Consider the following 22267-nt stretch of genomic DNA (forward strand, 5'->3'; position numbering starts at 1 on the left):
CCTACACGGCGCTCACCAGTGTTCACAGCCTCTCTCATCCCTGTCCTCTCATCTCTTCTCCTTTCCTTCTGTTTATCAAATCCCCCTGAAGCCCAAAACGTAAAAGTATCACGTGACTTATCTACTGTGTACGTCCAACGTAGCCTCCCCACGTAACAGTGTTATACATGTACACCCACGTGTAGGATGCTGAGGTCCCTAAAGATCTCTGCGGGAGATAACTCTTACTTTGCTGATTGTTGCCCTTTACGGCGAAGGGAACGGGGGAGAAAATTGTTTTACTCTGCTCTCCCCCACAAACTCACATCAACACGAGTGACAATTACACGAAAGTAATTAGTCTGTAGCACCAGAAGGAGGCTCCCCGGACATCCGATGCTATATAACCTGCAGCTGTCGCCAGCCTGGGTCTGAGCCTTTCCACAGCATCCACCAAGCGAAAATATTTTTTACTGACAAACCGTTGCCTTTGTTATCTCATCTCTCCTTACATTGCTTTCACAGAGTGGGAGACAGCAGCTGGACAAGCAGCCATGACTAGAGTGCTGGTCTCTGTGGTGGTCGTTCTGTGGGCCTCGGTGACCATCAGCGATGGCTGCAGCTGTATCTCAGAGGTTCCTCTCCACATGTATTGCCAGAAAGACATGAGTGAGTATCTGACCATTCCTCTGCTTTTAGGTTGACTTGACCACTCGAGTTTCTCAGTGAATGTGTCACATGTATTACATCATCTGAGGGCGTTAAGATGTCACGTGACAAACTAACCAGCGAAGTGATGGAGGGCGGGGATGAGGGGCGTTAGGGGGCTGGTCGTGGCGGACACCTGGATGGACGGGAACACCTGTCGGCCTCACCTTTCCTCCTCTTTCCTGAAGTCTGAAAAATTTCCGCACTTGTGCACAAAGAAAACTTCAGCAAAGTGCAGGGACAACAACACTGACTTCATTTGGTTATATCAAATGTTTTGTGCTCATCTTAGTAACTTAGGAACTTTGAGCCAGAGAGCACTTAGATAATTCACGATCGCATCATCAGGTAACTAGAGTGGTGAAACGTTTACGAAACAAACACCCGAGTAGAGTCAGTTGAATTTAAATATATATTTTTATGTATAATATAATCAATAAAGTATATTTATATATATATATATAAAGTATATTTTATCTATATTTTATATATAATATAATCAATTTTTATAATCAATTTATTTAAATTTCTGTCACAAACCTATCTTTCGTCAGGGCTGTGTACAGCGGTGACTCTACTGGAGATGTCCCGCCCCATAGTTCACTTGTGTCTCATGAGCTTGAACATTTCAGTTTCTTAATGTGAACATTCTTGGCTGAATGGGTATTACGATAGGTTTTTCTAAGTAGTAGGTAGTCGGGTTGGATCTGCAAAAGCTGGATATGCGCATCAGCACGGACGCCGCGGGGGAACTGTCTGTTGAAATGTTTGAACCATGCAAGTGCAGACTAATCTGTTTTTGTTGTATTTTCAGTAATTAAAGGAACAGCCGTGTCAGAATTCAAGGAAGGTCCGACAACAGATATAGCAGACTCCTTTGTGTTGGATCAGTTTTCTGACTGGATTTACACCATACAAGTGGACCAAGTCTTCTGGGTACAATGATATTTTCTTCTTAATATAGTATTCTAGTTGTCTTTACCAACTAACCAACCAAATAATCAATCAATTAATCAACCAATCAATTCTTTTAATGCTTTTTACACGTTCCTCCCATTCTTTTACTTTGGATGCAGAGAGAAGTTTGTAGAAGTTTCGTTCGCAGCAGAATTTTGTATTTATTTGTTCGTGAAGTTTGGCGATGACACTCTTTTGCAGGCCAAACAGGAATTCGCGAACTTGACAACAATAACAGTCAAGACAGCTGTTGCCGAAAGTCTGTGCGGCATTCGCTTTGCACTCGATATTCCCTATGTCTTCTTTGGTGAGTTGTCCTCCCCTTATCTGTCAGTCCGTCTGTCTTTAAGATTTTTTGAAGAATAAAATAGTCTGCTTTGCCGCAATGCCATAGTAAGAAGTGTTCAGATAGACATGTCATTCTTCACCGACCGAAAGTCGTCTTGTCCTTTGTTATTTAAATGTAGAGAAATATGAAGAATGAGAACTCAGCAGGGTCAAGGTGCATGCCGGTCACTGCTTTGACATTCTCATTGCAGTCTACGGCTACGATGGAATATTCTGGACCGGACTTTGCGATCAAAACACTCCGTGGGACAGGTTGGATGCAGAAGACAAGGACTATATCTCGACTGTCATCCCAGACCACTGCACAGCCACTGCTGCTGGCACACAGCCGTGATTGGACACGTCTGTCACGTGACAAGACCGCGAGCGTGGCCTCCCTGTGACACTTACTGTGCTGATGTCGCGGTGTATCGCGCTTTGCAATAAAGTTTTGCTTACCTGTAACGAAGTCTTTTTATTCACTGCAGACAATACAGTTTATGTGACACTTGAATCGTCTTTCATTCTTTACATACATTCATTCAATACTGACCTCTCATTATTGACACATTCATTCAAAACAAATTGAGGTCTTGAGGCACCTTCATTGAGCACACAGAAAAAAAGAAAAGTAGGGAAATAAAAGGAGGGGAGAGAGAGAGTGTGAGAGAACCAGTAACGACATTACAGGGTTAGGGTTACATTACAGCTTCTACTTTTCGTGTTTATGTCTTTAGCTGAGTGTATGACTGTCACAGTAAATCACATGTCCTCATTATTATTTATTGTGCTATGACACATTTCTAAATTATGTCTATAAATTAAAAACCTTTACAACATTACAAAGTCTTTTCTATTTGCTTAAATAAATGCAATGTTTTGTCAGCAAGATGGTTAAGCCAAACAAATTTGTCAGTACATATGTCTGTCTTCGGTTTTTCAGAAAATTATATTTTTATAACGATGATTGAATGTAGAACAGACACACTGGCACTGCTAGGATGTTCACTTCCTTGTAAACAGATGACACATCCAGAGAAAGAACAGCGTGCCCGAGATGAGATCTGAACTCCGGACAACCAACCATAACGAATGTTGATTTTTTTTTCTCTCGATATTTTTTCTTTCTGTGGAACATTACACATTCTAAGATGTTTTCCTTTACACGTCTTCCAATGAATGATAAAACAGACTCGAAACATTGCTGGGTGACCTTCGTGACATTGTTTTGGTCAAAACTGCGACGAACGTCACCATGGCGCAGGAAGCGCTGTGACGTCACATGTTGTCCTCCCGGGAACACAGTAACCGTCACTGGTGGAGACGGACTCTCTGGAATGTCGCGCACCTTTCACCCAAAACGAGGGCGCTGGGCTTGGAATACTTTCCGAGGGGTTAACAGAGAGGTGAAGATGTTGTTGACGTGGGCAGCGCCGTGAGAAGTTTCCCCGCGACTTTCTCACGGAAGGGAATTGCGATGGTTTCTTTCGATGGCGCCGACTGCAGTTACGTCCGCGGGCGTGAGACAGGAAACATTATCTCGACATAATGGATCAGAAGTCATGCAGACCTCACACATCAGCACGTGCTTGGTTACACACACACAGAGTTAGGAATTCAAGTGTTGCCTCATGGACTCTCAATCAAGAGCCACATGAATGGGAAGGAAATGAAACCTAAACAGGGCCCCTTAGCTTTGACCAATCAGAATTACTTACAGCTGATAGAGACTATCCAAGTCTTACTGAAAGAAACTATGTGGTTGATTAATCTAATTGCAAATACAATAACAACCAGGGTTTACCCCCACTTGGCAATGAGCTCAATGCACGTGAACAGCAACAAATACAGATTACAGTTTGAAGGAAGCAACCCAGCGTGCAAGGGCTTTGGGTATTTGAACGGCCCCTATAGGGAAGTGAGACTTTTAGGAGGGAAGCGTGTAATTCGATCCTAAACTGCATGACGCGTCCATCACGCTTTTTTGCTTCAGCCGAGCTCGATTTGGTAGCCACGTGATCGTGTCGCATCCCTCCACCCGCTGTTTCCCTCCCCCCCCTCTGTTCCCCCTCCCCGCGTGTAGCTGCGACGTCACACCGGCCGGCCTCGCTTTGACCTGCGCGCAGACATTAAGTAAGTCTTAATAAAGTTAAGTGAAAGATGCCATTAAAACAACTGTACTTTATAACAGTGGATAGTCATGAATAATTTATGATCATATATAAGTATTGTAGTGCTTTTTGTGAAATGTTTCACGTGTTGTACCCGGCAGGTCTCACACATACATCGCTAGCAAGTCGCTTTTACATGACGCTGTCTTCTATATGTGCTGTAAATAATTTAAATGGTTTAACCATATCCTTCTTGTTGTAAATAATCAAATTGCTTAATCGTATCTCTTGCCTACTAATTGCACTTATTTACTAATTACAGAAATGAAATGTTGAGCGCGAATACGATTGGCGGAAGCAAGGTGACAGTGCATGATGGGTTATGACATGAACTCATTGAGTCATGCTTGAAATTCGTCGTCTGCTTTCTCAATAACAGTGGTGCTGCGATTACCAAACGTCTTGGTGCATTCTAGGGGAAAGCAACAAGACAATCACATTGCTTTCTGAACAACTAAAATTTTGGAAAATTATTGCAAAGCAGAAGAAAGAATTTTATTTTTGTACTTATACACTTTAAAATTAAAACAAAATGTATGAAATCCAATGCTATGCAATGAACTTTGTCAAAGACTGTCATTTTTCTAACAATCACGTATGTGATCACATATATTTTCTATTCTCTTAAAATGCTGCATGCCATTTTTTCATTTTATTTTACATGATTTACAAAAAGAACTAATTATAACAATCTTTAATTGCAGATCACACTGACTGTAGGTCTGGCTCAGTGAATTTTACCAGTAAGTTTATTTGCTCTCCTTCTTTGATTTCATGAGGATCACTATACAAGCACAGGTTTTGTGTTTTTAGTGGTCTACATGCACATCCTTATTATATCCATCTAAACATTTTTTGTTAATTAAAAAAATTGTCAAGAGACTTACATCTATAGTTTTGTTTTGTCATTACTTTAAAGACTAAAAGTAATATTTTGATTTCAAATACATTTTTGAACAGAGTTCTCAGCAAAGTTGATGAGCAGACCAAAGCACTACAGAATGTAGTTCACAAACTGAATCAGGTCACCCTGCTTCTTCAAAATATGGGAAAAGAGGAGCTGATGAAGAAAGGATCTAGAACAAAAGTAGTATGTCATTTAAGTATCATGTGTTAGTACTAGAGACTTTTTTAAATGTTACCTTTAGCTTTAGCTAATATATCAGTTAATATATATATGTTATGCTTTACAGTCTTGATAAACCATTTAACAAACAGGCAGGCGTAGCATCGGCTTACAGGTTAACTCTCCTGACAAGAATGTGTGGTCAGTATAATATTTGTATTAACAAATAATACACATTTTATGAAGTACAAAATAATGTAGTATTTTATATGCATAGATTTTATTTATAAAATAATTCTGTCACTTGCTTTTCATGGTGTCAAAATGAGCAGTCTGTGTGTCTATTAACTATGACCACTAAAATTGTTCTACTTTCATAAAGAATAGCTTTGATTAAACTCTTAATTAACTTGGTGATTTGAGTCACTTAATGCCATTATTTTCTCTGAAGTCCCACTAGGGTTTATTTAAGAGACTGGGTCTGGTTTGTAGCTATATTCATCATGCAACCATTGATCCCTCATCAGTGGAGTAGGGTTCAGCATTATATCTTAAACTTACCCAATCCAGTGAATTAATTTATTGTGTATTTGTATTGTAATATTTTACATGGTGGAAAGAACTAAAGATTTTTTTTAACAGGCTCAGCACCTCTCGTGCACGGAGAATTTTAAAACGGCTGCTTTCTTCAGAGTTGGCTCAGTGGAACCAAAGGGGAAAAAGTTTCCAGTCACTTCAGCTGAGAAGTACATTAATTGGTGCTTAGTTTTTGTTTGGTTTTGATTTCTTTGAGGTGTACATCAATATGAACTTAAAAGGACAAAGTTTCCGAACAATTATAAAAAATAGTGAATCTAAGTATTATTTTCTCTACATTTACAAATTTATTATTGTGTACAATAGCATTTAAGTCTACCTTACAATTTCTATTTGTGCACAGCCGCAGTCCAAGAGACATGGATTGAGGAATGATTCGAAGGGTGATGCCATGTAATGGTGAGTGGAATTACAAATGAGTTTGTCAAGTTAAAATTATTAATGTGAGCATTGTTTTATTCTTTGTGGATTTATTCAGTAGGCCTATTTACATTACTTTTTGTACTAAAGATTAATTTGTTACTTTCAGATATTATCCAAAACTTCTTATACACACAAATGGCCATCAAGACATTACCGTTTAAAAATCTTTTTATTCGACTCTTGTTCAAGTTCTTGTAATGTCACTAGTAATTAGTAGATTTATGAAAGCTTTAACTCTTTCTTTATGCAAGGCTAAAGGCGGTGAAATCCCCTGTACGCATGAATTTACCCTTTTTCCAAAAATTATTAAAAAATAACTAAACAAGATAGAACAGCAATTTAAATTGATTATGACAGATCAAAATGTGTCGAAGTGGAACAATTTACCTTAATCTTGCTTGTGAACTCACTTTTATGATAATCCAACCAAAATTAAGTATATTATGTGAAGTTTGGAAAATTTTTTTTTTTACACATTTCAAACAAAAAATTCGGGAGCAGATGAAAACCATTTTTACACCATTCGTGGTCAAATTCTCCTTCATCTGAAGCAGGAATATTCTCTGGGATGTTATTCGACGTTTCAGATGCATGATGTTCACAATGTGTACCATCGAAAAGGACAGGTAGTGTAGAATATCGGCGAGACTTTCGTTCAAACATACATCCTTCGTCATGTAAGGGAGATAATTGTGTTCATAAAGGCCTAAACTATCTTATTTATTAAGTTTTTCTTTTAAACCACAAGCTGTAATGGCCTAAAAAAATTACAACAATGCATCAGCCCTATGTGTATACTGCGTAACAAGTGAGCGGCCATGGTTACCAGTCACTTAATCCCCAGACACTTCATCCCCGACATTTAATCCCCAACACTTCATCCCCTAGACTTTTAATCCCTAAGCACTTAATCCCCAGACACTTAATCCCTAAACTAAGTCCTTAACTAAAAAAATTATGAAGTCAGCGAAAAATTTAATTGAAATTCAAATTCAAATCATGCTTTTAACTTCAACGTCATTTGAGCATCTACAACATTAGTTAAAGTTTATATAAGCTAGTAAATTTAATGTTCTTTAACAATATATACAGTATATACTTATGCTCGAAGTAGGATAGAAGTTCCGGCATGCGATCATGTTGTGGCATTGACTCTGCAAGCAATTCGAAGGAATCAACAATGTCTTCCTCACATACATAGGCAAGTGCTGGGAGGCATCTGACCATTCCACGTAACTCGTTGTCTTCGTAGTCCCTTCTCATCCCCAGTTCAGTGACTTTGCATAATACAACAATGCATCAGCCCAATGTGAATACTGTGTAACAAGTGAGCGGGGAAAAATCGGCCACCCGTGTTGAGTGCATAAAGAAAGAGTAAAGCTTTCATCTATGTGAGAGGTTAGTTCTACTTACATAGCAAAAATCAAAATATGTAAATACATTGTAACTTTTTTCTTTTCTTCTATAGGGATTCCACCACTCATGGATCGATTTTTGGTGTCATATTTTTCTATCTTTTATGTAAATTGTTTGACTTTATGTTATAAATAATTATTTCAAAAATAACTTTCATGGGGTAAAAATTATTGACTGCAATTTTTATGTAAATAATTGGATGAATGCTTATGTTCAAAAACAACTTTAATGCTTTAAATAATGTAAACTGTTAAAAATGTTTCTTGTTGTAAATAATAAAATTGTTTAATGATATTTCTTGCCTACTATTTGTGGGTTGTGAGGAAACGAGATTTTGAAAAGCTGTTGAATGTTTTCTTCATGGTGTGCAAGCCTGTGTACCAGTGTAAGTAAAAGTGAGATACGGTGAGGGATGCAGCAAGAGGGGTGTGGGAGTGGGGAAGTTGATGGGAAAACACGACTTTTCATGGGCGATCGGTGGGTATGCAATGGTGTTTTCGTGGGAAGGTGGATGGGTCTTTCGTGGGAAAACATGGGAACACGTGGGAATTCCCTACAAGGTCCCCTTAGGGTCCCTCTTCCAAAACCCGCTAGGGACCCAACTTTCTTCCCGAAGAGGTCCCATGCCTGATGTCCTCGTCAGAACGGTGGACAGGAGGTGTGCTGAGAATCCTGCACACGTGATGGCTGAGCATCGTCTGGAACACAAAGACATTTAACCGTTCACTTATTCATTCATTCGGCTGTTTTAAAATGTTGAAATATTTCAGTATAGATAGAGTGCGATAGAGATGAGAGAATGGCGAGTCTGCGAGGTACAGTCAGACAAATTGACTCTAGTAAAGACTAAGCGACACTTTCAAGAAAAAGAGATGGTGATTAAAGCAGAATACATTGTAGAAGGATAAGAAGAGGATAAAGAAGAACAATGACAATGGCAATGATGATAATGTACCTCTTTCAGGGTCAAGGGGGGGGGAATTGGTGTTTTACGCCGTGCCAGCAACTAAGGCTATATTACGGCAAGCAGCCAGCCCCGTAAACAGATGCCACGTGCAGAGAAAGATCAGCGTGCCCGAGACGAGAAATGAATTCTGGGCAGCCAACCTTCACTGTATTGGTGACAGGCGCTAACAGCGCTAACCGTTGCGCCACCGGATCGCTCTCTCTTTCAGGGTCAAACCACTAGAGAACGCGGTGCCCATGACAGTTTGCCTGTACCGTGAGTACTCCTCTTCCGTGATGTCGATGAATGTTTTGGCATGGTCCGGATGTCTGTTTAGTTACAAGGAACACTTTCTTAGCAGCAGACAGGTTAAAAACGAAAAACAAAAAGATAGAAGAAGAGTAAGAAAGAGGAAAACGAGAGGAACGTCAGTTCAGGAGAGCCTTATCACAGGCATCTTTAAGTATACTTATTTTACCGGGAAAGAAAACTTAGAAAATGGCGGTGGACCATCAGCAATGTCTACCCCGCGTGAATAAAGGTTCTGTGCGCTCTGTTAATTAATTAATGATGATGATGATGTTATAAATCTGAAGAAACAATAGAACCATTATGAGAAAAACAAGTGAACATAATGACAGGCAGGTTAAAAGACATGTTGTTACCTCAACGCCTCTGCAATCCCAGCCACCCTTTGAACTGTGATGACGACCTTTACAGCCTTTTGCCAGCGGCGCTTGACCTGATGAACACAGAGGACAAGAAACTTTCACTGTGGATCGTTCTTAACAGACGGAAACTTCTACAGACAGACAGACAGACAGACAGACAGACAGACAGACAGACAGACAGACAGACAGACAGACAGACAGACAGACAGACAGACAGACAGACCACCGACAGACAGACAGACAGACAGACAGACAGACAGACAGACAGACATACTCTCTGTTCTTACCCTTTCGAGTGTCAGCAATGACACAAGATTTTTCTTTTTCTTCGTGGTGTTCACGGTGTGCTGTGCGGGTGCCGGCGTTTCTCTTTTTTAAGGTCATCTTCGGAATACTCGGTGATGAGTGCGGCAGCGGGAAGTGTTGGAAATCGTACACAGCCTCGAGATAAACATTAGTAGCCATGGCAACTAGGATGCAAAGTTGGCGTCCTGACGTCACGTGCCTGAAACGGTATCAAGAACTCGTGACGTCTTCGCACCTCGTGTGACGTCACGCATGTATGTACGAGGGCTGCTGGGAGCTTCCACTGCTGTCTGAATAAACGGTTACACTGCAGTTTGATTAAAAGACACTTCACACATATTTCCATTCTTGTTCTTTGTAAAGGGAGCAGAGACGTTGCAGACGGTTCATCGTGTGTTTATTTACTTTCTTATTTATTTATATCAAAGAAGAATGTCTGAAATAAATAGGATTATATTAACTGGCTATTCTTAAGAGGGATACATCCTCTTAAAACCACGTGACCAATGGCAATTGTATCATGTGCGGTTTTTTGTTGTTGTTTTTTTGTTTGTTTGTTTGTTTGTTTGTTTGTTTGTTTTAGACGCCATCAAATCCTTTCTCAAAAGTTAGAAATACAAATATTGCCCTACGCGACCAGGATCTCGAAGTTCTGCGCACTTCCTGCCAAACCGGATCCTGCGGCTTGTCTGTCTCTGAGGACGGAACTACTGAGGCTGAATGTCACGCTTGTAAATGTCCGCTCAGTGTGGGTTGCCCGTATGTACACTCCACTGTGAACAACTTGGAGATAATTTCCCGAGGATGATCTTTAGCCGCCCATTGCGCTCTGTAATGTCACCATGGCAATTACGTCAAGCTCGGCACGCAGAGGTTAAAGGTGGGAGGGTCGCATTCATTATCAAAGACTAATCGTGTCCTGACTTTGTCAGCTCTCTAGAGCACGAGAGGTATTTATTAACGATGTTCACGATAATGTCAGTTAACATTCATATTAATTCATAAAATATGACTTTTCTGTTGCTACATTTAAATCTATCTATCTATTCCTCTTCGTGCATCAGGTTGCACATAAGGCCTCAACCAGAGTCCGCCACCGATGTCGATCGGCTGAAACCCGCTCTAGGTGACCCCATGTCCAGCCCTTTCCTTTCATCTCCCTTTCCACTGTTCTTCTCCAAGTTTCCTTTGGGCGGCCTCGTTTTCTTCGGCCGTCTGGAGTCCATCGTAGGGCGACTCTGGAAAGGTCTGCTGTCTGCTGGCGGAGCACATGTCCAATCCATCGCCAACGCCTTCGTTGAACCTGCGTGGTGATGGACTCGGTTTCAGTTCTTCGGTGGAGTTCTTCGTTGCTGATGGTGTTTGGCCAAAAGATGTTAAGTATGCGCCTGAGGCATCTGTTTTGGAAGACGTCAAGCTTGTTACTGATGGTTTTGGTCATCTTCCATGATTCTGATCCGTAAAGGAGGGTGCTGATCACATTTGACTTGAAGATTCTCAGCTTGATCTTCTGGCTGATGTTTTTGCCTTCCATGTGCTCCTGAGTGAGGCGAAGGCCTGGCTGGCTTTCGCCAGTCGGGCTCGAATCTCCACCTCCGCATCCCCAGTGTTTGACATTTTGGACCCAAGATAGGTGAAACTGTCAACTTCCTCAATCTCTTCTCCATTTAGTTTGATGCTGTCTTGGACTCTGGCGTTCACTCTCATACTTTTCGTTTTCTTTGTGCTGACCTTCAAGCCAAGGTTTCCAGCTGTTTCTGAGAAGGCCTTTGTTTTTTCATGCATGTCTTGGTGGCATTTAAATACAAGCCTGCATTTTCAAGCTCAGGAAAGAGTTAAATGAACATAACTGGACATGCCAAACATAATAACTTTGACCTTTCTTATAGCACACCACGGTTAACTATCACTAGGGTTATTATCTTCTACAAATAGAATTAATCGACTAATGATTGGTAATGCTGCTTGAAAGAGAGACATCTGAGTTTATATACTAATGTAAAATGATTAGAATAATTAACACTCGTTTGAACGTGAGAGACTTGTGGTAGAGTGGGTATTAGTGTCTACCACTCTCTTGTAAACACGAAAAATATACGAGATGTTTTAGTCATACTCAGTCACTACTGTTTACGATGGACATTGCGACATAAGCATTCCTGTCGTGCATAGACAAAGAAATGTGGAAGGAACAGCAGAATACTTACTTGCGTGGATTAGAACAGCATCTCGCACGACACGCCACCCACTTCTTCGCAAGGTGGGGAGGGGCATGGAATGTCTGTTGGTGAGTTTGTCCGTGGGCGTGCGCAGACCGATGCTTTGTTGTTGACAAATTTCTAACGAAAGACAAATGTACGAGCTTCTTCCTGTACGCCAAGTCTCGTTATGTCTAGACGCGTGAGACAGGAAACGAACTCACGACGTATGATCGCCGCAGACAGCAAGTCGTGACGTAGTCTCTCTCTCTAACGCACGCACACACTTAGAAGACAAAAATAGGCTCACTTCTACAGCAGGTAAACATTTCATTCATAAGCATGTAACAGTATCAACATGGCTCATCAGTGTTCACAGCCCTCTTATCCCTGTCCTCTCCTCTCTTCCCTTTCCTTCTGTTTATCAAATCCCCCTGAAGCCCAAAACGTAAAAGTACCACGTGACCTATCTACTGTGTACGTCCAACGTAGCCTCACCACGTAGCAGCGTTGTACATGTACACCCACGTGTGGGATGCTGGAGGTCCCTAAAGCTCTCTGCGGGAGATAACTCTTACTTTGCTGCTTGTTGCCCTTTACGGCGTAGGAAGGGGGGAGAAAATTGTTTTACCCTGCTCTCCCCCACAAACACACATCAACACGAGTGACAATTACACGAAAGTAATTAGTCTGTAGCTCTAGAAGGAGGCTCCCCGGGGACATCCGATGCTATATAACCTGCAGCTGTCGCCAGCCTTTTCCACAGCAGTCACCAAGCGAAAATATTTTTTACTGAGAAACCCTTGCCTTTGTTATTTCATCTCTCCTTACATTGCTTTCACAGAGTGGGAGACAGCAGCTGGACAAAGCAGCCATGACTAGAGTGCTGTTCTCTGTGGTGGTCGTTCTGTGGGCCTCGGTGACCATCAGCGATGGCTGCAGCTGTGTCCCAGTGGTTTCTCTCGACAGGTATTGCCGGAAAGACATGAGTGAGTATCTGACCATTCCTCTGCTTTTTAGGTTGACTTGACCACTCGAGTTTCTCAGTGCATGTGTCACATGTATTACATCATCTGAGGGCGTTAAGATGTCACGTGACAAACTAACCAGCGAAGTGATGGAGGGCGGGGATGATGGACTTTAGAGGGCAGGTCGGGGCGGACCCCTGGATGGACGGGAACACCTGTCGGCCTCACCTTTCCTCCTCTTTCCTGAAGTCTGAAAAATTTCCGCACTTATGCACAAAGAAAACTTCAGCAAAGTTCAGGGACAACAACACTGACTTCATTTGGTTATATCAAATGTTTTGTGCTCATCTTAGTAACTTAGGAACTTTGAGCCAGAGAGCACTTAGATAATTCACGATCACATCATCAGTTAACTAGAGTGGTGAAACGTTTACGAAACAAATACCTGAGTAGAGTCAGTTGAATTTAAATATATATTTTTGTTGGAACAATCAATTTATTTAATTTTCTGTCACAAACCTATCTTTCGTCAGAGCTGTGTACAGCGGTGACTCGACTGGCGATGGAGATGTCCCTCACCATAGTTCACTTGTGTCTCATGAGCTTGAACATTTCAGTTTCTTAATGTGAACATTCTTTTCTGAATGGGTGTTACGATAGGTTTTTCTAAGTAGTAGGTAGTCGGGTTGGATCTGCAAAAGCTGGATATGCGCATCAGCACGGACGCCGCGGGGGAACTGTCTGTTGAAATGTTTGAACCATGCAAGTGCAGACTAATCTGTTTTTGTTGTATTTCAGTAATTAAAGGAACAGCTCTGTCAGAATTCAAGGAAGGTCCGACAACAACAGATTTAGAAGACTCCTTTATGTTGGATCAGCTTTCTTCCTGGATTTACACCATACAAGTGGACCAAGTCTTCTGGGTACAATGCTATGTTCTTCTTAATAAAATATTCTAGTTTTCTTTACCAACTAACCAACCAAATAATCAATCAATTAATAAACCAATCAATTCTTTTAATGCTTTTTACACGTTCCTCCCATTCTGGATGCAGAGAGAAGTTTGTTAAAGTTTCGTTCGCAGCAGATTTTTGTATTTATTTGTTCATGAAGTTTGGCGATGACACTCTTTGCAGGCCAAACAGGAATTCGCGAACTTGACAACAATAACAGTCAAGACAGCTGTTGTCAGCAATCTGTGTGGTATCAGCTTTGCACTCGATATTCCCTACGTCTTCTTTGGTGAGTTGTCTTCCCCTTATCTGTCAGTCCGTCTTTTAATACTTTTTGAAAAAAAAAGTCTGCTTTGCCGCAATGCCATAGTAAGAAGTGTTCAGATAGACATGTCATTCTTCACCGACCGAAAGTCGTCTTGTCCTGTGTTATATAAATGTAGAGAAATATAGAGGAATGAGAACTCAGCAGGGTCAAGGTGCATGCCGGTCATGCTCTCACATTCTCATTGCAGTCTACGCCGACAATGGAATATTCAGGACCGGACTTTGCGATCAAAACACTCCGTGGAGCAGGTTGGATGCAGAAGACAAGGACTATATCTCGACTGTCATCCCAGACCATTGCACAGCCACTGCTGCTGACACACAGCCGTGATTGGACACGTCTGTCACGTGACAAGACCGTGGCCTCCCTTTGATCCTTACTGCGGTGTATCGCGCTTTGCAATAAAGTTTTGCTTACCTGTAACGAAGTCTTTTTATTCACTGCAGACAATACAGTTTATGTGACAGTTCATTCTTTACACACGTTCATTCAATACTGACCTCTCATTGTTGACACATTCATTCAAAACAATTTGAGGTCTTGAGGCACCTTCATTCAGTACACAGCAAAAAAGAAAAGTAGGGAAATAAAAGCAGGGGAGAGAGAGAGAGGGAGAGAAGCAGTAAGGACATTACAGCTTCTACTTTTCGTGTTTATGTCTTTAGCTGAGTGTATGACTGTCACAGTAAATCACGTGTCCTCATTATTATTTATTGTGCTATGACACATTTCTAAATTGTGTCTATACATCAACAACGTTTAAAACATTACAAAGTCTTTTCTATTTGCTTAAATAAATGCAATGTTTTGTCAGCAAGATGGTTAAGTCTAACTAATTTGTCAGTACATATGTCTGTCTTCAGTTTTCCAGAAAATTCCATTTTCATAACGATGATTGAATGTAGAACAGACACACTGATATGATTTTCACTTCTATTCAGACACAGTCCTGGTACTTTTGTACACATGGGAGTATTTAATTTAATATATAAAAATAAGTGCAGACATGCAAACGGATGAGAAAAGTGCAAGCAAAGAAAGACGAGAGAGAGAGACGGAGATAGAAAGAAGAGGAAGTGCAAGTGTAAAGCCTAGCGAACATAAAATAATGGAGATACCAGTAACAACAGACACACTGACGGACTGATTGATCAGTTTATTCCAGACAATGAAAGGATGAGCAGAACAGTAACAAAGCAGCATAATAAAATTTAAGCTGGGTAAGGGAGAGAACAAAGTGATAAACCTATATCATAATCTAAATTAACGAGAACATACAATGAAGGGGCGGGAAAATATCACTGTAAGGCAGCCAGTCTTGTAAACAGATGACACATCCAGAGACAAGACACATCCACAGAGTGCCCGGGATGAGATCTGAACTCAGGACAACCAACCTTAAGCAATGTTTTTTTTCTCTCGATATTTTTTTCTCTTTCTCTGGAACATTGTTTATTTTATACATTCTAAGATGTTTTATTTACGCGTCTTCCAATGAATGATAAAACAGACTCGAAACATTGCTGAGTGACCTTCGTGACATTGTTTTGGTCAAAACTTCGACGAACGTCACCATGGCGCAGGAAGCGCTGTGACGTCACAGGTTGACCCCCCCGGAATACAGTAACCGTCACTGCTGGAGACGGACTCTCTGGAATGTCGCGCACCTTTCACACAAAACGAGGGCGGTGGGCTTGAAATACTTTCCGAGGGGTTGACAGAGAGGTGAAGATGTTGTTGACGCGGGCAGCGCCGTGAGAAGTTTCCCCGCGACTTTCTCACGGAAGGGAATTGCGATGGTTTCTTCCGATGGAGCCGACTGCAGTTACGTCCGCGGCGTGAGACAGGAAACATTATCTCGACATAATGGATCAGAAGTCATGCAGACCTCACACATCAGCACGTGCTTGGATACGCACACAGAGTTAAGAATTCAAGTGCTACCTCATGGACTCTCAATCAAGAGCCACATGAATGGGAAGGAAATGTACCCTCAACAGGGCCCCTTAGCTTTGACCAATCAGAATTACTTACAACGCTGATAGACTATCCAAGTCTTACTGACAAGACTATGTGGTTGATTAATCTAATTGCAAATACAATAACAAGAAATAAAAAGAGTTGCCCACTGGCAATGAGCTCAATGCACGTGAACAGCGACAAACACAGATTTCAGTTTGAAGGAAGGACAGTGAAGGTGTTCACGAAAGATTCACTTAGAGCCTGAAAGAAAGATTGTACTTAGAGAAGGACGTTATAGTTTCTTCCGACATTTTAATTTTCATACAAAAAGCTCCGAGCCTATCCCAAGATGCTTCACATTTACGTAGTAGTTTTCTTGTCCTCAACTTTTTCATCATTTGATTGGTTAGTTTGATAGTAGGGCTCTGTATGGGATACATTCTCTTGCTGCTGCTCCAAATAAATCACAGGGTTACAATCAAAATATTACACTTCCTTCGTTAGTGGTTGCTGCTGTCCAGGCAGCGCTTCCTTTGACCATCCGCCCTCTCACAAACATACCGAGGGCATCAACAAGGGCAACAATTACATGGAAGGATCTGCTCTTGAGGACCGGAAGAGCCCGTGGCGCCTACGTGAATGCTTGGCTATATAACCGCCAGGACAGTTTTGGTATTCAATGTGGACCTGCACCTTCATCCTCCTGGTTCGGTCTTAAATTTGTCGGCGAGAAGTTTTAGTGAGCAGCCGCCAAGCTCGGTTCTTTATTAGAAGTCCTTTGGTATTTGTACTGCCTGCACGGACAAACAAGATGGAGAGAATGGTTTTCTCTGCAATCATTCTGTGTGCCTCTGTGACGATGGGCTTTGCGTGCACCTGTATACTGGAGAATTCTGGCCGACAACTTTTGCAGGAAAGACATGAGTAAGTGTGTGTGGTTGAGAGGAGAGGTATGGTTTTATTCCTTCCCAGGCAATGATACTGTGGTTTGTTGTTGTTTTTTTTCTAGTTATTGTTGTTGTTGATGGTGATGATGATGATGATTTGTTTCATCTTGTGTCACTGACTGCTTAAATGCGGAATGTGCTGATGATTGTTTCTTCATTGTCCCTGCAGTCATCCGAGGAACAGCCATTGCCGAGTACAAGGAGAGAGATCCTTCTACAGCTATTGGCGACTCATGGATGCTCGACCAGACTGCTATGTGGGTCTACACAGTAATGATAGACGAAGTCTTCTGGGTAAGTGATAATATTCTATTGTTGTCATTATAATTATGTTCCGTTGCTAATGTTGTCACGTCAGTCTCACTTACGTACATCATCATAGTTACCAGTAGTCATCCAAATTTCTTTTCCATTTTACTTTTTTGTCTAGACTGAAAGTGGAATGGTAAAATATATTTCGCTCCACGTTACCATTCTAGTACAGCCGCAATTCAAAACTATTATTAGAATTTGTGTTTTATTGGCTTGTTCTCTGATTTTGTTATCTCTACGATGTTTTAGGCCAAAGAAGAATTCAAAGGAATGGAGAACATCACAGTCATCACATCTGTCGCCGACAATCTGTGTGGCACGCGGTTTGAGCTCGATGTCCCCTACATTTTCTGTGGTGAGTTGTCTCCCTGTCACATCCCGGCATCATTCTTGCAGGTCTAACGATCACTTTTTTTTTTTACGAAGAAAACAAAAGCCTGCACTTAGCTGAACACGTCCTCCCAAAGTTAACTATCTGAGACAAAGATAAATAGAGTTATTTCCCTTGATTTCAGTCTTTGCTAACAACGGGACATTCACAACGGGATTGTGTGAGCCAAACATGTCGTGGGACCACACAGAAGAAGGAGACAAGGAATTCATCTCGAGCCTCATTCCACGTTACTGCACGCGACAGAAAGTTAAGAACGCGAGGAAGACGGCGCCATGATGTGACGTCATGGGGGACGACGAGCGCGAGCTCTGGACGCTCCGTTATCCGCCTCGTCAGTGTTTACTCCACTGTTGATGCTTCCTAAAACTGTTTTGTGTGGAAACTTTTGCTTTGCTGTAAAGACATGCTTTTTGTTTGTACAAACGCACGTGCTTCGCTTAAAAAGTACGTTAAAGAAAAGAAACTGTGCAAATGATTCGATGTAATTTATTATATTCTTCTAAAATACATAATAAATATACATAATACACAATGAAACTGAGTCTCTGACTTTTGATTGCCGTATGTTTGCACTAGTTTGGTTTGATTCGCTATAAGCTGTCTTCACTAATTAAGATGTCTCAAGTTACGGAAAGTTGTGAAAGAGTTTGCCTAATGCAGCTGTTTACTTACATGTTCAACGAAACCATTAGAAAAACTCTTGAACATTTCAAGAACAATATTTGCGGAGGCTGCTTCTCCAGTTAAAAACTGTCCGTTGAGTTAATATTCTATTTGAGGTTGAAGGTTAATATAAACATTAAGTTCTTCACATCAGTCAATCAAAACACCCAAACACTTGCCACACAGCACTGACATCTATGGCAGAACAGTGGTTAAGCAATAGAAGCGATAATCATTACACCATAGACATTCGGTAGACTTTGGAAAATGCTTTGACGCAAATGACATCATCTGCTCATCGAAAAAGCAAATAAAATTTTACAAGCTTAGCAGCTCATCTAGTTTTCTCTAAATCCTTTCTCTTGGAACGAACAAAAGAGTAGCAGTTAAAGACCAAATGTCGGAATTCCATTGTAACGAAATTTGGTGTTCCACAAGGCTCAGTCTTAGGTCCTCTTCTATTCTGTCTACATCAATGATCTTTCCCTTCATATATTTTCAATCATGCGAAATGTTTGCCGACGACACATCAAGACAAGCATGTCACAAACAGACTGAGCACTGGCGGCTCTCCTACAACAGAGTGTTGATGGATTGAGCTAAACCATCTGACACTCTGACAACAACCTCTGACAACAGAAGTTATGCTAACAACCATGAGACCAACACAAGAGGCAAACATCCATCAAAGTACCCATCCGTTAGCACAAGTCCAAAGGTGTAAACTTCTAGGTGTGACTAAAGATAAGAATTTGTCTTGGTCCCACGATATCTTACCATAATCAAAATTATATCACAGAAAACATATCTTCTGTCAAGAAGTAAACAGAAAGTCTCGGAGACCCTCATTGTACACTTATATTCAGTAAATTGTGATTACATTTTCACTCTGTGGGAATAACAGTGGTGCGATCAGGCCCTTTGTAAGCCTTCAGAGGGGAGCTGTCGTGTTACTCAAACTCAAATTAAAGCCCTAGGATTTCTTGTATTCAAAATTCAACAAAAGTCTATAAAATACTAACGGATAAAATGTCCCCTACACTTTCTACATTTTTGGGATGAACAAAGTAATAAGAGGGTGTCTGAAAGTAGAGTCCTCCACGTCTCCAACAAACGGAATCCAGTGTATACAAAAGCAGGACTTCCACAACATCTATATCAAAACCTTTGACATGATACAGAGGCTTCCCATTCCACCTGAAATATTTATTAGTGAACATTTATTACTAACATTGACAAAGTGAACATTTACCAAGTGTTACTTGTGCATTTGTCAAACATTTTAATCCCTGTCATCACACACCCTCCAATCTCTGTACATCTTTTGTGATTGTAATTCCTTTAATTTTCTAATTATGTAGTCTTTCGGTTTCTTCGACCTAGATCGAGGGCTAGATGTTAAAAAAGCATAACTTTTACTTATTCTGCTATCCTTGTAAACAAAGATTTGTCATTTGTCATTTGTCACTCACTTGCTCACTCACTCACTCACTGTTGACCAAGACCTTAGTTCTACTGCACCAATCTGTCCATTCCATGATAGTTGTCTCTCTGTAGTCGTCTTCTTCTTACAACCCTCGCTTTCATACACAGCATGTTTGTCGAACAGACTGACGTACTATCCTTGTGAATAACACTTACACTATTTTTAGAGATCAAAACGATGAAGGTAGAGGCGATAAAAGTTGAGGTGACATGACACACACGCAGTCGCCACACTTGAGTGAGTGACGTTCAGGAAGCCAGACACAAGTAGGACAGAAATAGAGGGCCACAGGCATCTGCGCATTTCCCTCTTCGTCACAGAAGCTACTGGAAGTCCAGACAGGGCCATACCACTGGACCCTGTGTTTGAAAGCTTTTAATAAAGAGTGCAATATTTGTATTGACTGGAATGAGCTCAGTACGAGACACCCCTCTTCCAAGTCATCCAGACACAGACCTCAGCAGGACAAGGGCCAGTCTGCTCCACACTGCTGTCCTAACCACCCGACTACGAAAGCCTCTACCCTACCCTCACCCCTAACTCCACATATATTTTCTTCCAGACTAAAGATATACTGAACCCTACTGGATCATTCTCTTCTCGATGGATTCCCACAAATTGGTGTCAAATCCAGCACGGGGAAGTGAACTTTAGCTTGTTGTATGACTAAATATTGATATTGTATATTGTAATATTACAATTTGTCAAATCTAGCACGTGCGACTCACGAAGACCAATGACTGAGCGGAAGTGATTGCTCATCAAGCCCGGACATGACGGTGGCGTCCTCTTCCTGCAGTGGTGGCTATATAATTCACAGACATACATAATTCACACAAGTTCGCAGTTGCAGGGTCACCGTGGTTCCACTCTGCTGACCCCAGACCCTAGTGTACCAGTTGCTGCAGACGAAGCTGTTCCCAGTGAGAAGAAGCTGCAATTTCTAGCTTGGACCTCACAGGAGACGATTCTGGAAAAGAGGAAGCAATGGAGAAAAAGCTGGTTTCGGTTTTATTTTTCTGCTGCTGGCTGACAGCTACGCATGCGTGCACGTGCCTGATGCCTGACCACGACAGCTACTGCACCATGACCATCGGTGAGTAACGATGACTATTCATAGTTGTCCCCTCTGTAGTCTGTGACCCTGAGTGGAGTTCACAGCTGAGCTAACAGGCCACGACAACTGCAACTGTGTCTACACCAGTGTCGGACTTACTGCCGCCATTTGTCACCACCAGAGGCATGATTGGCATGTCATGAGATGTACCGATTGCCACAGTCCACAAACCACCCTGTTTTCATATCGTATATAATGAGCTAGACGTATCCAGATGTTTATCTTCTTCCCTCTAAAAATATCCGCAAGACTGTTACCGGTACTGATGATGATTATATTATTATTATCATCATCGTTGCAGTATTTCACGGAATAGCAGAAGCACTGGACATTCAAGACAATGGCGACACGGATGTCTACACATTTTGGATAGACCAGATCTTTTGGGTTAGAACTTTTTCTCTCTTTTTTTTTTTTCTTGTCTTTATAGTCTGGTTTTCAGCTTCAAAGCTTTGTCGTCTTTCCTTCTTTCTCTCTTTTCTCCATTCTTTCTTTTCCTTCTTTTATTTCCGTTCGTTTCTTTCTCCATTTTTCTTTGCTTTATTTATTTATGTTCTGCATTTCTTTTCTTTATTTGTTCACTCTTTCTTTTTCTCTTTCCTTCTTCTTTTTATTATTTCATTTTCTCTGTTTTTTTCCTTCTACACTTTCCTTTCCTTTCAAATCTCTCTTCTGCGCTCTGTTTGGTATTTCTCCCTTCCCATCCTCCTCCTTCTCCCTTCTTCATTTTCTTAAAAACGACGACGATGATGATGATGTTGATGATGATGATGACTACTACTACTACGACGACGACGACGACGACGACGACGATGATGATGATGATGATGATGATGATGATGATGATGATGATGATGATGATGATGATGATGATGATGATCTATGGCAGGCTCCAGATGATTTCAACGACACGCAAGCAATCAATGTAACTTCACACAGTTTTGACAGTCTCTGTGGATTTTCATTTGAACTGGACACCCCGTACGTTGTTGCTGGTGAGTTGATTATCCACCTGTCTGCCTGTCCGCCTCTTTCTGCAGTTGACCCTTCATCTATCTGATGAAGTCTGCCTGTCTGTATGCCAGTCTGTCTGCCTGTCTGTGTGCCTGTCTGCCTTTGCTCGTTCTTCCTGTCTGTCAGATACATGTTTTTGCTGAATGCTGCAGAATCAACAACAAAGACGAGAGGGTGAATAAACCCTCATATAACTGCCAGTTATTTAGAGACGTTGTACAGCCTTTATTGCCAGATTCTACTGACAACTAGACAAGAGACATTTTACTCCAGTCGAGTCTGCGATGGTTAGTCTCAGGGTCAAAAGCTCGTTCGTAGCCCTGTACTCAGTTTCCTCCAGTGTCCTCTGGTTTGAGTC

At 41.3% G+C, this 22267-nt stretch overlaps 4 protein-coding genes across 8 annotated transcripts in view; 3 read left to right on the plus strand and 1 right to left on the minus strand.

Annotated features, from left to right (window-relative positions):
• Positions 1-380: 380 nt before the first annotated feature.
• Positions 381-14437, plus strand: LOC112560162 (metalloproteinase inhibitor 3-like). 3 transcript variants are annotated; one of them, XM_025231789.1, is made up of 4 exons: positions 381-648; positions 13532-13656; positions 13870-13975; positions 14202-14437. In XM_025231789.1, exons 1-4 carry the CDS (start codon positions 534-536, stop codon positions 14342-14344), a joined length of 489 nt encoding a protein of 162 aa, XP_025087574.1. In that variant the 5' UTR covers positions 381-533; the 3' UTR covers positions 14345-14437. The 3 variants fall into 3 exon arrangements, with proteins under 3 accessions (XP_025087574.1, XP_025087575.1, XP_025087573.1); XM_025231790.1 differs by lacking the exons at positions 13532-13656; positions 13870-13975; positions 14202-14437 and adding exons at positions 1502-1623; positions 1846-1951; positions 2184-2436 and having other exon boundaries at positions 387-648; XM_025231788.1 differs by lacking the exon at positions 381-648 and adding an exon at positions 12510-12754.
• Positions 8007-12290, minus strand: LOC112560163. Of its 3 annotated transcripts, none has more exons than XM_025231794.1 (4): positions 11775-12290; positions 9549-9857; positions 9256-9332; positions 8007-8342 (listed from the first exon to the last, which is right to left on the minus strand). In XM_025231794.1, the coding sequence occupies exons 2-4, from the start codon at positions 9724-9726 to the stop codon at positions 8235-8237; spliced, it is 363 nt and encodes a 120-aa protein (XP_025087579.1). In that variant the 5' UTR covers positions 9727-9857; positions 11775-12290; the 3' UTR covers positions 8007-8234. The 3 variants fall into 3 exon arrangements, with proteins under 3 accessions (XP_025087579.1, XP_025087576.1, XP_025087578.1); XM_025231791.1 differs by having other exon boundaries at positions 9549-9766; positions 11775-12287; XM_025231793.1 differs by lacking the exon at positions 11775-12290 and adding an exon at positions 10200-10716 and having other exon boundaries at positions 9549-9766.
• Positions 14438-16613: 2176 nt separating the features above from the next.
• Positions 16614-18162, plus strand: LOC112559710. Its single transcript, XM_025231055.1, has 4 exons — positions 16614-16900; positions 17093-17217; positions 17485-17590; positions 17751-18162. The coding sequence occupies exons 1-4, from the start codon at positions 16897-16899 to the stop codon at positions 17903-17905; spliced, it is 390 nt and encodes a 129-aa protein (XP_025086840.1). The 5' UTR covers positions 16614-16896; the 3' UTR covers positions 17906-18162.
• Positions 18163-20601: 2439 nt separating this feature from the next.
• Positions 20602-22267, plus strand: part of LOC112559839 — a 3055-nt gene continuing 1389 nt past the window's right edge. The window contains exons 1-3 of the mRNA XM_025231290.1: positions 20602-20874; positions 21197-21282; positions 21785-21890. Of these exons, the coding sequence (XP_025087075.1) occupies positions 20766-20874; positions 21197-21282; positions 21785-21890 (301 nt within the window). The 5' untranslated portion in view covers positions 20602-20765. The remainder of the gene's footprint in view (positions 20875-21196; positions 21283-21784; positions 21891-22267) is intronic.

This window comes from Pomacea canaliculata, linkage group LG3 (assembly GCF_003073045.1).
Source record: "Pomacea canaliculata isolate SZHN2017 linkage group LG3, ASM307304v1, whole genome shotgun sequence".
In the NCBI taxonomy this organism is placed as follows: domain Eukaryota; kingdom Metazoa; phylum Mollusca; class Gastropoda; order Architaenioglossa; family Ampullariidae; genus Pomacea; species Pomacea canaliculata.

Bases quoted from the DNA above. Each gene is read 5' to 3' on its own strand.
- LOC112560162 (XM_025231789.1), top strand. From the start codon at position 534: ATGACTAGAGTGCTGGTCTCTGTGGTGGTCGTTCTGTGGGCCTCGGTG. The intron at 649-13,531 runs GTGAGTATCTGA...GTTGTATTTCAG, and splicing joins GTATTGCCAGAAAGACATGA to TAATTAAAGGAACAGCTCTG. The intron at 13,976-14,201 runs GTGAGTTGTCTT...TTCTCATTGCAG, and splicing joins TATTCCCTACGTCTTCTTTG to TCTACGCCGACAATGGAATA.
- LOC112560163 (XM_025231794.1), bottom strand. From the start codon at position 9,726: ATGGCTACTAATGTTTATCTCGAGGCTGTGTACGATTTCCAACACTTC. The intron at 9,333-9,548 runs GTAAGAACAGAG...TGTGTTCATCAG, and splicing joins CATTGCTGACACTCGAAAGG to GTCAAGCGCCGCTGGCAAAA. The intron at 8,343-9,255 runs GTAACAACATGT...TTTGTGTTCCAG, and splicing joins GGGATTGCAGAGGCGTTGAG to ACGATGCTCAGCCATCACGT.
- LOC112559710 (XM_025231055.1), top strand. The intron at 17,218-17,484 runs GTAAGTGATAAT...ACGATGTTTTAG, and splicing joins TGATAGACGAAGTCTTCTGG to GCCAAAGAAGAATTCAAAGG. The intron at 17,591-17,750 runs GTGAGTTGTCTC...CCTTGATTTCAG, and splicing joins TGTCCCCTACATTTTCTGTG to TCTTTGCTAACAACGGGACA.